The 13,616-nt window shown below is 61.3% G+C and overlaps 1 protein-coding gene across 2 annotated transcripts; it reads right to left on the bottom strand.

Moving 5' to 3' along the window:
• Nucleotides 1–1,779: 1,779 nt before the first annotated feature.
• Nucleotides 1,780–13,252, bottom strand: NBL1 (NBL1, DAN family BMP antagonist). 2 transcript variants are annotated; one of them, XM_042996812.1, is made up of 4 exons: nt 13,192–13,252; nt 4,838–5,026; nt 4,598–4,709; nt 1,780–3,231 (listed from the first exon to the last, which is right to left on the bottom strand). In XM_042996812.1, the coding sequence occupies exons 2-4, from the start codon at nt 5,005–5,007 to the stop codon at nt 2,983–2,985; spliced, it is 531 nt and encodes a 176-aa protein (XP_042852746.1). In that variant the 5' UTR covers nt 5,008–5,026; nt 13,192–13,252; the 3' UTR covers nt 1,780–2,982. The 2 variants fall into 2 exon arrangements, with proteins under 2 accessions (XP_042852746.1, XP_042852747.1); XM_042996813.1 differs by lacking the exon at nt 13,192–13,252 and adding an exon at nt 12,095–12,176.
• Between the last annotated feature and the right edge of the window lie 364 nt (nt 13,253–13,616).

The raw sequence follows: 13,616 nt of genomic DNA, 5'->3' as shown, positions 1-13,616 counted from the left end.
AAGGCATGCAGCAGGGGAAGAAAACTAGCTGGGAGTTGTAGGTTCCACGTAAGCCAACGAGGTGGGGAAGCTGGAGCTAATTACTCGCCCGCCCTTGCGGGGAGGGGCCTGTGCTGTCAGCGTTAATCCCTTGTAAAGATTTTAGGTCCTTCCACCATCGCTGTGGGGCGGGGGGCTCTCTGGGTGGTTCAGCTTGAGGTTGGCCAGGAGGAAAATCGAAGTCACTGCTCCGTGCACCTCACTCCCGGGGGCAGGCTGGCACCGCTAGCGCCGCTTCTCAAGGGTTTGCCTGCAATCAAGTCTGGCTCCTCCCATTTGCTGCTCCCGCATCCAATCATCGGCGCCTCTCCTCCTCGCCCCGCCTCCCCAGCGCGCCTTTGCCCCCGCCCAATTCTGGCGTCCGTCCTCTCCTGCCTGGACCACTGCAGTCACCGCCGCGGGTCTCCGCTCTCCCAGAAACCCAGCTCTGTGCAGACGCCTCCGGGGCGCTTACTGCAAAGGGAATGAAGTCTGAACTCTGGCTCGCATTCCAGACGTGCCACCAGCCGCGCCAACCCACCTTCCTGCTTTCTTTCCAACCAGCCTCTTAATCTCTTTGTATGTCTACACTGCCTTGTTCCACACACAGGATGGAGGCGGCTCCTGACCAAGATTCATCCTGCCAAGACGGTCCTTGGGCCTCAGAGGTCCAGCACCAAGGACACGGTCCCAGGAAGTCCTTCTTTTGGACCTGGTCTCTGAGTCCTTGGAAGCGCCACAGCATCTTCTCTGTGCCCTCCCGTCAGTCCTCACCACCAGCCGTAAAGAATGGCTACTAAGATGGCCAGGGCTTGTCCCTACCAGACTAGGGGTCACTAAAGTCTGCATACAGGAGGTATACTTCTCTCCAATCCAAGTCCAGGTCATACCCATAGATGGGTATGTCCAAACAACTGCAAGGAGCGACGTCCTGGAGCTGGGAAGTACACAACAGCGCGGAGCAGCCAAGAAGGGAAGGCTGTGTCCACTGGGGAAACCACGTGTGTAGTACACAGCCCTTGTAGCTAGAGGGCGCAAGGTTAGACTCCCGGCACCGCTGCCTCCCAGCCTGGGCACAGCCTTCCCGGGGCATGAACGCACGCGCTCAGTTGCAAAAGGAGGATTTTCCATGGATTAGAAATAATGTATGTAAATTGCCTGGTACATGGTGTTTACAGCGATGTGTGTGAGGAAGAAAGGGTCAGAGTCCTCACCCACACCACCAGCTCCGCGGTGTCTCAATGGAGAATGTGGGGGGACCAAATGGCATGGGGGGCAATGATACCAAACCCATAGGGTCATTGTGAGGCGGTCAGGTGCCCAGCCTGGCACGTAGTCGGTACAACACCCCACCTCGTATATTCATTTAGAACCACTGGCTTTGTTTCTGTCCCCTTCTTCTGGGCCGGGCTAGGCTGGGGTCCAGGAAAGGGCTGATGCTGGCTCACTGTGAGGGTGAAGAGGGCTGACGGGAGGCAAGCCCAAGGGACCAAGGTCAAGATTGGAAGTGCGGGGTCTGGAGGCCCACCCAAGACATATATACAAGGCCAGAAGTGGGCGCCCAAGGGAAGAGGTGGGAGCCAGGAAAGCAGGAGCCACAGCGCACAACACGGCAGGAAAGTGAGAGGGTCACTAGCCCGCAGGGAGGGTGTGCTGGGGGAGGGGGGCTCACTGTGCAGCCTGAGGCCTCAGCAAGGGCCCCTTGGGGTACCCTGGGTCAGCAGAGCCCCCACCCCCACCCCTAGTAAGGAAGAGAACACAAGCATTGAACGAATTTATTCATGAGAAAACTCAGGGTCCGTCAGGGAAACAATCTGCTGGTTACAAGCTCCAGAAGCTCTTGTCGGAACAGCCGTGAGGGCCGGGGGCACCCCCAGGCAGGGGGCTGGGGGAGCTACCAGCCGCCCTGGGGTCAGAGGAGCAGACACAGGCGGGAAGGGGTCCCGAGGGGCACTCCTCACTGCCCGCCTGCCCTGTCCCCAGGACCCCACTCCCCCTCTGGGTTAAAGTGCAGCTGGGAGGGAGGTGATGGGTGGAGAGCTGCTGGAGAGCTATGGGGACACTGGCCACCAAGGACCCACCCCCTCCTCTCCCTAGTTTCTTGAGGCTCAGCCAGAGTCCACCCCACCCAGGTCCCTCTTTGGAGCCTCCCCACCGTCAGATATTTAGAAAGCGCCCCCCAGGAGGGGAAAGGCTGGCTCCACCAGCTCTCCGAGGGACCCGGAACTGGGGGGGGGGGGTGGGAGAGGGAGAGGGAGGGACACTCTGGTGATGGTCTGGGAGCCCTCCCCTCTCCCTGGCCGAGGAAGGCTCCTTCCTTGCCTCCCTCCACCCTCTGGAAAGCCAAGGAAGCCAGAGAGGCCCAGAGAGCCTGGCTCCCAGCTCCAGGGCCATGAGTCAGCAGGGTCCTGCCCAGACCTGACTCCCAAGCACGCCATCGAGGGAGGGCCACTTCGGTGCCACCTGGGAGCAGCTGCCCTGGGCACGGGAGGCCTTTGGGGGAGCCTGTGGGGCTCCAGCTTCTCCTGTGGTCCCCCCAGCCTGGACCCAGCCCCTCCCTCAAGGCTGCTCCTGGCAAGGCGCCCCCCCCCCGCCCCCGCCGGACTCAGGGCCCCACTAGGGGCTGTGAGGACCGCGCACCCACCTCAGCAGCGTGGCCAACCTCCTCCCCCTCCCAAAGGCACATCACTAGGAGGCAGAAAGGAAGAGAACCCCCCGCCCTCCGAAAAAGAACCCTGAAGATCCACTGCTCCCTCCCCTCACTCGTGAATATATTAAATTGTGCAGCTTGGCCCCCGACCCCTCCCCTCGGATCTCCACGGCAACCAGAGAGCATTCCAAGTCCAAATCTGAATCCAAGTCCGTCCAGTGCCAAAGGGGGGCTTCAGCCTTTCTCCCCACCTTTCCCCCAAGGGTGACACCCAACATTCCGCAGGGGACGAGAGGGGAGGAAGAGTTGGGGCCTCAGTCCTCAGCCCCCTCTTCCTCCACGTGGGGGGCCCCGGGCGGGTCCTCGGGCTCAGGGGTCTGCCCTCCAGGGTGGGGGTGGGGACGGGTGCCCGGCTGGGAGCCCGGCGCGTCCTCGCCCTGCACGTAGACACTCAGCCCGTGACTAGGCTCCTTGCCACATGCCTGGCAGCTACAGTGCAGGATCTTCTCCACCAGCTTGTCCACCCTGGGCACCTCCTCGTGGCCGGGGCACTCCAAGGTCACCTGGGGAGGGCAGGAGAGAAGGGAAGACATATTTCCAAAGGCCCGGGGCTGGCAGGGAGGCCCCGAGGGCAACATTCCTCACGGGACCAGCAATCCCAGAGACCCCAGAATCCCTGAGCCCACCCGAGATACCCCAGTTAGCTCTGTGGGCCCCTCCACTGGGGGTGGGGGTGAGCCCCTGCAGGTCCCACCCAACCTGTCTCCTCACACCCAGTCCTGCCGCCTCCCTACCATTCCCTCACAGAGGCCTGAGGGGAAAACCCAACAGGGCCTGCCCCTGCCTAAAATTCCCCTCAGTGCTCCCCAGTGCACTTAAAGAAAAGTTCAGACTCCTTACTAAGGCCCCGCAGGACCCTCAGGCTGCCTCCAGCTGACCTCTCTGCCCCTGACCTTGAGCCCCTCCCCACCGCCAACTCTGAGCTGCCTGATCTGAGACTTTGCACATGCTGTTCCCTCTGCCTGAAAGGTCCTTACCTAACCCACCCCTACCACCCGCACCAAACTGGCCCAGTTAACTTGTACGCAACCTCTGGATCTGTGCTCAGACATCACTTCTTCAAGGAGCCCAATCCCAAACCCCCAGCCCAGCCTAGGTCAGCCCTATTGAGCCCTCCAGGGTTTTGCTCTTCTCCTAAGGTCACACTTTTCCAACGGCCTTTCCTTTTCCTTTCCTTCCTTCCTTCCACGGAGCACCTACTCCCTGCCAGCTCTGGGGACACAAGGACAGGCATGATTCCTCAAAGAATTCAGAGTCTAGTGGGGGAAACAGATTTGTCAAAATCACCCAAATGCAGATGGGAAACTGTGACAGGAGTCAAAGCAGAGGCACACAGCAGTCAAGGCGGTGGGATAGGGCCCCGAGAAAACGCTGCTGAGCCACAAGCAGAAGAATAAACAGACGTTAACTGGGTGAGGAGGAGAAGCAAACAGGGGAAAGAGCATGTATGTGCAAAGGCCCTGTGGTGGCAGCAAGAAGAGTAGGCATGAGAGACTGAAAGAAAGTACACTGATGTCAAGTGTCGAGCTAGTAAAGGAAATGAGAGAGGCCAAAGCTCAACAGACTGGTGAGCCAGGCCACGCCAGGCACTGTGGGTCACGACAAGGAGTTCGGTCTCATCTTAAGACAATGGGAAACCACTAAAAGGACTTCGGAATGTGACTGACATCAGAATGGAGCTTCAAGAGATCCCTTGTCCTGTACACGCTGGTGTCAGACTCATAAGCCATCACGTGGCAAGGACCACACGTGTATCCCCAGCACAAGCCCTGGACCCTGCACACAGTGGGGCCTTACTCATAAGCACTGGGGCCAAGGCCCGGGAAGTCTCTGCGGGGAGGCTGGGCAGGGGCGGGCAGCCATACTCACAATCTCCCACATGGACTGGGCCGGCATGCAGGAGTCACAGTGAACCAGGGACTCCGTAGACTGTGGGAAGGTGTTGGGAACGCTGTAGCTGAAGCACTGTCCTAGGCAGGCCCTGTGGGAGGAGACGGTCCCGGCGCCCGTGACACCATGGCGGAGGCAGGGACGGGCGGCCAGCCCTGTCTCCGCCTCCCTCCGGGCCTCTGGACGCATCCACTCCCCTCACACCCCCGGGGTTCCCACCTGTTCTGGATGGACTTGGCCTCACAGCCGCTGTGGCCCACGATCTGGGTGATGTTCTTGGCCTCACACCAGGCACTCTTGTCCGGGAACAGTGCCAGCTTGTTGATGGGCGGTGGGGCGGCCAGCAGCATCGCGGGGATGAAAGCCCCAACCAGGACCCGAAGCATCATGCCCGTGGCCTCTAGAGCCCTGGAACGGAGCGCAGACAGTAGGTGAGGCCAGCAGGGCCCAGCGGGCCGTGGGCAGAGCGGACGGTGGTGTTACAAGCATGGGCTCTGACCCCTGACTGCCGGGGTGCAAATCCGAGCTCTACCGCTTACCAGCGAAGCACGACCTCAGACAAGTTATTTCTCCTTTCTGAACCTCGACAATGGGGCTGCTGATAGATGTGCATGGGGCGGGGGTCACAAAGACGAGCTGCAAAGCCCTCGGCAGTGAGGCTGGCAGGTAACACACACTCCACGTGCGTTACTTTTCCAACTTACTGTGCAGCTTTGAGCAAGTCACCTTTTATGTCTGTGCCTCAGTTTCTTCATCTAAGAAATGGGGATGGTGAGACCGGATGGTAAAGGACGAATGCCCAACGTGACGCAGAGTCTCCGAGCGCGTGGTGAGTGTTGAGCAAGCGTTAGCTCCCTCCTTGCTGTGATGCTGTGGGCCCTCCGGGAAACACAAAAGACTGCCCGCACAGCGCCTGCCCTCCAGGGGCTGGCCACCCAGCACGTCTCCTGGGCATGCCGCCCTGGGGGTCAGCCACCAGGAAAACCTTCGTCCGTCACCGTGAAGTCTGGTGCCGCCCCGGCTGGCTGGGCGTCGGGTGAAACAGCTAACCTTGGACCAGACCATTTATTCTTTGGCTGCCCCACCAGAGCCTCAAGCCCTGAGACGAATGTGTATTCATCTCCCAGCTCCATCCCAACCTCCGAGGCAGGCCAAGCCAAGCCCTGGACCCTCTCTGTAAACTGGACGGAAGGAGACAGTAATACCAGAATTTGCCAGAAGATGGCGCTGCAGGGCAGCGTGTGTCTGAAGGATTCCACTCAGAGGGGGCTCTCCCGGGGTTTGTTCCCCAACTTCATCTTCTGTAGACTTCGCCCTCTCCCCCACCTCCAAACGTGTGGACGAGGGAGGATTCAGAGCGGCTAGGAAACGAGGTCAGTGCCTGCAAGGGGGTTTCTGGGGACAGGACACGAGAAAGGGCACTGGACAGGGAGCCAGGAGTGCTCGTGCCTGTGCGACCCTGGACACCCAGGCCTCAGCGTCCCCGTCCAAAAAATGAGTGAAATGCCCTGCACCACTGGTTTCTAAACCTGGTGGAGCATGAGAATCCCCTGGGGGCTTGTGGGGTGAGGTTCTAGATCAGAGTGAGCCTCTAGGAAGCTCCCAAGGTGCTTCTGGTATGGAGCCGGGCTTGAGAACTGGTCCAGCTCAGTCGGTCCCGGATTCGGTGTCTTCAGGCACCCCCAGGAGGGGCCTGGGGGTGGCTGACTCGGGATCAGGGGCCAGGTGCTGTCCCCCAGGCACCAGAGGGGAACATTGCATTCAGAACGACCCTACCCTCAGCCCACCTCCTGCAGAAAGTGGCAGGTCCTTGGTGAAAAGCCCAGGAAGGGGGAGGGAGTGTCCCGGAAGTGCCCCGAGGAGGGAAAACCTAGGTGGGCTGGCTCCGCTGGGCTTGCTCGGAGAGCCTGGGCCAGCCTGCAGGGCTGTTCGATCTGTTGTCTCCACCCAGAAAGTTCTGCTCAGCCCCTTCTCCCGGAGGTCTCCAGGAGAAGAGACAAGCCCCATGTCACTGGACCCCAGTGCCTGGGTGACCCCTGCTCCAGCCAGTGGGGAAGGGGGAAGGGTGTTCTGCCCCGTCCCAAATGTGTTTGTGTCATGACCCCAGCTCTCACCCACGCATTTCCGGTCTCACTCATAAGATGGGCAGCGAAGCCCATGTTTTCAGTACAACCACATCCCAACAAAACAGAATGGGCTTGTTCCTAACTGGCAACCGAACTAATTTTTCAACAAGCTGCACATCCAGGAGGCTTCCTGACCCCACCAGGTCCTCTCCCGTGTCCAGGGAATTGGCCTCTGAGTCAGGGTCTGACCACAGCCCCCCAGGAGGGGGCCCTGGAGGCCCACTTGAGGCCAGAGCTCCCTAGGCCTCCCCAGGCTGGACCAGCCCCTCAGAGACCTCAGAGGTCTGGGGACTTTGTCCTATACCTGACCCTATGGAGAGTCCTCAGGAAGATGGGGTCCAGGCCAGGAGGGGACTGGGGCCGGGAGCGGTGTTCAGTGGGAGTTGAGACTGGGGTTGACTGGAAGCAGCCTGGAGCCCAGCTGGGTCTGCTTTGCAGTTCAGTTTGGTGAGGGGGTTGTGGGGGCTGGAATGGAGGCCATGGGCTGGAACCAGGCTACAGGGGGGCAGAGCTGTGATTGGGGGTGGGGTTAATAAAGCAACGTTTATTGGGAGACAGGGCAAGGGTGAGTTTTTGTTGGGAGTCAGGGGCCTGGAGCATGGGGACTGGTTATTAGGGCTAAGTTATAGCAGAAACTGAGTCTCCGTCTCTAGCACATAGCCCAGAACTAATCCAGCTGTGCCCACAGCGTGAAGGGAAGGAGTGGGGCGGGGGGGGGGGGGGGGGGGGGGGAGGGGGGGGGGTTGTCGTGCCATAAGCCAACCTGCGAGGCCCAACCGGGACCTCAGAGGGGGCTGGAGCCACACTCTGCTTACCCAGGCCAGCAGCCCTGATCTCCAGCCAACTGCCCAGCTCACAGCACAAGCACGGGGCCCCTGGAGTCTCCTAGTTCAAGTCTGGCCCTCCCACCAGGGCCTGTGTGACTTCCAGAAATAAAGCTCATCTCTCTGCATGCTTGTGCCGGCCTCAACCCTAAAATGGGGAGCAGGGCCCTGTTGGGGAGAACGACTGGGCGGATGCAAACAGCGGGCACCCAGCTCGGGCCAGCCCTCTTCCCCTGGGAGAGCGAGGGAAAGGCGGGCCAGGCAGCAGAGGGTGGGGCACTGGAGCAGGGGGGCGGGGCAGGGTGGACCCCGGGCTAGCCTCTCCCACAGACACTTGTCATCAGGACGCACCCACCCTTGGCCCACTCTCACACCCAACCCCCAGGAACCCCTGCTGCCCCCCACACACACTGGGTCGGGCTCTTTGCTAGTGAGTTTGTTGTTGTTCTTGTTGGTTTATGCTTTTTTGTTGTTTTTTCAAGCAGCAAATTAGCTGATTTTTTTTACACAGTAGGGGGACCTTCCTTCTTCAGATGAGAGCCTCACCCACAGATTCTCATCTCTTCCTCCCTCCCTGAAGGTCACACCACAAGTCAGGGGACTCCTAGAACACCAGGGTGGGAAGAGGGATTCCCCCACGCACCCACCAAGGAGTCATCCCAAGGCCCCCCAGCAAGTCAGGCCAAGCAATGCTTTTCCACTGAGGCATGCAGTTCCCTGCAGGTCAAACTCAGTTCACTAAGCACCTTCTAGGCGGGTGGAGACAGAGGCGAGGGCGAGGGCAGGGGAGCTGGGGGCCCAGACTCTACGCCCACTCAGAACTCAGAGCCTAAAGAGGGAGGTCGAGGGAGATGGGCTTGGAGGAAGTAGTTATTCGGACGGGCAGTCAGAGATGGCTGGGGCGGAGGGAAGGAGAGATTTGTGATTCTGGATTTAATTCAGGATGACAGTTAGTTACCAATGATGGGGAGAGGAGGGAGCTGCTGGCTGAGGGCACCGCACAAGCAAAGGCAAGAAGGGGAGGCTTTATCCCTAACGGCCCAGCACATCCCCCGCCCATCTCACGGTAGCAAGAGCTGGTGCTGTGGTCTACGTACTGTTCGAGGCACTTTTACACGTAGTCATTTACACGTCCTTATGACAACTCCACAAGATAGTTACTACTATTTCCCCCGTTCTAGAGATGAAGAAACTGAGGCACGGGGAGGTTAAGAGATTTAAGCTTACAAACTTTGGATTTACGAACACCAAGATTTGAACATGGACAGAAGCAAGGTAACCACCAGCTACCTTTGCAGATGGAAAGGCTCCCAGAGGACAAAGCCAGGAACAGAGGAAGAGAAGGCATCCAGGGAATCCAGGGAATGGTCTGGAGCTGGCAAGAGGCCTGGGGCTTCCTGCCTTTGCCCCAGCAGGCTGTGTCTCTTATCCTTATTCGCACCCCCTCAGAGCAGAGTTCAAGTCCCACTCCTTCACGAGACATACCCCCCCCCACTGCCGCCTATGAGACGCCCCCGTTGACGAGCATGCAGCCATGGCCGACCCCTGACTCCTTGGATACAACTCTTCCTCAGCATCATGGAGAAGCTTCAATGGAGGCACCTCACCCCACTGCCACCCAAATCCAAACCCCCCAGATCCGCAGAGGACCTGCAAACACCGGACACATCTGAGGCTGCCAACAAGACAGAAAGGAAGCTCCCAGGGGGAAGGGAGAGGACAATGGTTGACCCATTCCAGCACCATGGAAACTGAGGCACAGATCAAGGAGGTGAGCACCCAGATCTCTCACACTGAGGCACAAGGCAGTGGACGAACAGAGGGGAGCCGCTGAGTGCTTTTCTGGGGATCCTTGGTTCAGAAGGTCCCTGGGGAAGGGCAGGGGGTGGGGCAGTAAGAATAGGCTTCGTGGGAGGGTCTTCGGGGTCCTCTCTCTCCACACCTACCAGAACCCAGCATCTTCCCGGGGATGTCTGCCAAAACCCAGATGCCCTGGGGCCACAGCCCTGGAAATTCTGACCCCACAGGTCCGGGCTGTGGCCTGGGCATCTGCAAGTGCTCCCACAGGATTCTGAGGCCCATCCAGGTTAGGAGCCACGGCCCCCCCCCAAACTCCCCAGGAAAGGATCCCCCATAACAGCACTGCTGACGGCAGTCACCATCCTGCTGTCTGGATTCTAGGGCCTGGAATCAAGTCCTCAAGTCACTGGAGGGGCCTGGCTTTCAAGGGGTTCCTCCAGCCCACCCACACCCACACCCACACCCCCTGGGAAACCCTATAGAGAGCGAAGAGTCTGTTCTGTATAAGAAGCGAAAACTTGGCTGCCCGTTTCCTCTTCTGAGTCAGTCTGAACATTCAGGCCAGGCACATGAGGATTTTCTGGGTAGAATGGTCCACTCACCACCGGCCACACACACACCCAGGCCCCTGGTGTCACTGTTCCCAGCAAGCAAGCAGCCTGGTGTGGAAGCAGGTGAGGGCGGGGCTGGCAAATCCTCGGTAGCAAAGTAAGCCTCTCGCCAACTTCAGCTCCTGCTTCCGGAACCTCCTCCGGGAACCCTTCCCACTCTGGGCCCCAACTGACCCGGATGGAGGCGTGAACTGTGGTGCTCAGCATTCGGGAGACGTCGCGATTCCCGTGGCAAGCATGTGGGGTTTGTCGCGTGTTGTTTTCAAACCGATCAGACAGGGTGACCCAAGTCCCTCCCTCTCCTTCTTTTCCTGTCCACACACACAGAGAGAAAGATCTGGGTTCTCCACAACATATTCTCCATAACCGACTGCCACAGACCCAGGTTCAGATCCTGGCTCTGCCGCTTTAACCTTTCTGTGCCTCGATGTCCTCATCTGCAAAGTGGGGACAACGATAACACCTGCCTCAAAGGCCAGCTGGGAGCACCGGATTGAGCAGTGCGTGGAAAGGTCTGGAGAGTGTGGCCACCACGGGATAAATCCTGAGGTCACCATTAGTGCTAGCCTGGGGTCCCTGAACTCTGCCCGCACCCTCCTCCCTCCCACACGATGCCCCTCGCCCTCCCCTCTCCCCCACCCCCTCCCACCAGATCCTGGGCGGGTCCTGAAAATACCGAAATCCGGGGTTGCAGCCGCCCGGGTGAAAGTGGATTTAGGGGAAACTCAACCATTCGAGATGATGGCTCAGAAAGGGTTTTATAAACTGTGGAGCACTACCCAGCACACTGACTAGCCAGGGTGGGAGCTGAGAGGAAGAGGCCACTCAGACCTTCACCCCGGGGGGCCACTGACGGAAGGAACAGGGTCTTGGAGAGATCAGCCCCCTAAAACCCCCTCCTGGAGAAAACAGGCTGGGCATGGCTGCCAGGCTGTCCTCACTGCTGGTGCAGAGGGTGTGGCCTTTGTGGCCACAGCCCTAGGCTTGGGACTCGGTGAGGGTGGGGCAGTCCCTGCAGGTCTTGGAAGGAGCGCCGGGACTTCCAGGACTTCCGTGAAAGGTGCGGCTGGCAAGGTCGCTCTGGGAGGCCCGCCAAGCTGCGTCAGACCCCAGCCTCGCTCAGCTCTGCAGGCTCCCCTGCGCCCGCTCTGGGGTCCAAGGACAAGTTCAGGCCCAAGCTCATCTGTTGACTCACTGTGTGCCTGGGCGCGGAGAGTTTAGTAGTTACAGACGGAGCCACTGACCATCTGCTTTGCCTCCGTAAGCCTCACACCTGCACCCTCCACAACAGGGAGCATGGCCTGGGGAAGTCCATTTTAGCAGATTCCCTCAAGGACAGGCCGGCTCCGTCGTGTTGCTGAAGGCCACTGTGACTCCATGACCCATCTCACCGCAGGGTGGCTTCCTTCCTTCCCTCGGCCGTCAGCGCTGGCAAGGCCATGAACTGACTGTCCGGGGGGTGGACACACAGGGCCAAGCCCATGCCCCAAAGGCCTGCCCCTCCATCACGCCAGGCAGCTCCACCTTCCGGGCTACAAACCCCCACCCCACCCCAACCTCCCCACCCAGGCCACGGCCCTCCCACCTGCAGACTCTCCTGCCCACAGACCAAAAACTGTCTCCAAAACAAATCTATGCTAATGAGCTGCTGCAGGGCTGGCCGCACATCTGCTCAGCAGAAGTCCTACTGCAGACCTCACCAGCACCCCTGCCCATTCTGCAGCCACCGACCCTAGGGGCTGGGGGTGGGGAGAAAGAGCCAGACTCGGTCTAAAACCTCACGTCAAAAGAATGAGGATATATCCGTGGCTAATGCAGACCACCTACTTCCCCCCTCCACCCCTCCAACAGGGCAGGCCCAGGAGAAAGAGGTCCAGCTCGCAGGGGCTGGGGGTGGGGGGGGGAGAGGGGCAAGGGTCGCCAAGGAAATGCTCCTCTCGTCTTTTCTTTGGCCCCAACTACAGGCAAACCACACCCAAGCAGTCCCAGCATCTGGGGGAGTTTCTGGAGGCTGATGGTTTCCACAGTAACAAAGGGTGAGGGGCTCCTTGTTGACAAATTGCTTCCCCACCCCCCTCCCCCACCAGCGCCCAGCCTTTGGCCTCCAGCCCTGACCTCTGTTTTCCTGGGGTTCCCGTAGTTACAGGCTGGTGTCCTCCAGCTGGGCGAGGGCCTCAGAAAGCCTGAAAATGTGCCCTTCTCCTCTGATGCCTGCCAAGCCCCTGGCCACGCCAAGGCAGGCAGCCGCCCCCTTTACTGCGGCTTGTAAAAGATCAGAATCGCCCCGCCCAGGGAGCGGGGCGGGCAGGTGGCCGGCGGCACGGCCCCGTTGTCCAGGCCGCCTCGCGGGGGTGGAATTCTTAAGAAAACTGAGCCCCCGGAAAGGCTGGCTCCCCCTGCCCCAGACTCAATTCCAGGGGGATGACCCAGGCCAGGCCCCGGGGGCAGGCGGAAGGTAGGGGGAGGGTTTCGCTTCTTTTACCGGCTCTAGGAAACTATTCATGAACCCCAATGGGGTGGGGTGGGGGGCGGTTCGTGCCGCCCATACTGGGGGACTGTCGGAGTTTGAGGGTGGGGGATCAGGGAGACGCAGAGACATGGAGAGACTCGCCCAGAGGGGCAGCACGGAGAGACAGAGAGAACAGAAAGGCGGAGAGGCACGAACCCAGGGAGAGCCAACACGAAGGCAGAAGGGGAGAAGAAACAGAAAGAAAGGGACGGAAACAGAGAGACGAGAGACACAGGCAGTCGGATGGGGAGACAGAAAGACAAGGAGAGGGACAAAAAGGAGGCAGAGACGTACCGGAGCGGAGCGGCTCGCGGCGCGGCGAGGCCCGGGCAGAGCCGGGGAGACGCGCGAGCCCCGCGGCCGAACCCCGGCCGCTGCCCCGGCGCCCGCGCGGCCCGACCCGCCCTCGACCCGCCCGGCGTGCGCTCGCCACGCACCTCCCTCCCTTTCTCTCGCGGCCGCCGAAACTCCCAGCAAGGACTGGAACCCCCCACCCCCCCCACCCCCCCCCCCCCCCCCGGCGAGTCCGGGGACGGGCTCGGGGCGCAGCGGTGCCCCCAGCCGCCCCGCGCCCACGGCCCCGGCCCCGGCGTCCGGAGGCGCCTCCGCACCGTGCCCCGGCGGGCCCGGGGGCGCGGCGCTGCCCCTGCGGCCGAAGCCTCTGGAAGCCGGGCGCCCGCGTGCCGGCCCGGGCGGGACTTACCGCGCGCGCGGCGGCAGCAGCGGCGGGCGGGGAGCGCGGCGCGCCCGCCGGTTCCTGCGGAGCTGCGTGCGGGCGGCGGGGGCGGCAGGCCCGGCGCCCCCGGGAGGCTCGGGAGGCGGCCGGCAGGGCTGGCGGCGGCCCCGCGAGGCTCGGCTGGGCTGCGCTGCGCGCCGTCTGCGGCCCCGGGCGGGCGCGCGGTGCGGGGGAGCGGCGAGCCGAGCGGCTCCGACGTCAGGGGTGTCTCCGCTCCAAATAGGGAGCGAGGGCGGGGGCAGCGGAGGGAGGGACGCGAAAAAGAAAGAGCGGGCGGGCGCGCACGGCCGCTCCCTCCGGGCTCGCGGGAGGGGGCGCCTCGGCCGCCCGGCCCGGCCCCTGTCCCCGCCTGCGAGCCGCGGCCGGCCTTCGCGGAGACCCGACGGCGCGGC

This window comes from Panthera tigris, chromosome C1 (assembly GCF_018350195.1).
Source record: "Panthera tigris isolate Pti1 chromosome C1, P.tigris_Pti1_mat1.1, whole genome shotgun sequence".
Lineage (NCBI taxonomy): Eukaryota > Metazoa > Chordata > Mammalia > Carnivora > Felidae > Panthera > Panthera tigris.
Note: the sequence above shows the minus strand (reverse complement) of the source record. Positions and strands in the feature narration are given on the sequence as shown.

Bases quoted from the DNA above. Each gene is read 5' to 3' on its own strand.
- NBL1 (XM_042996812.1), bottom strand. From the start codon at position 5,007: ATGATGCTTCGGGTCCTGGTTGGGGCTTTCATCCCCGCGATGCTGCTG. The intron at 4,710-4,837 runs GTGGGAACCCCG...CTCCTCCCACAG, and splicing joins GCCAAGTCCATCCAGAACAG to GGCCTGCCTAGGACAGTGCT. The intron at 3,232-4,597 runs GTGAGTATGGCT...TGCCCTCCCCAG, and splicing joins CCCAGTCCATGTGGGAGATT to GTGACCTTGGAGTGCCCCGG.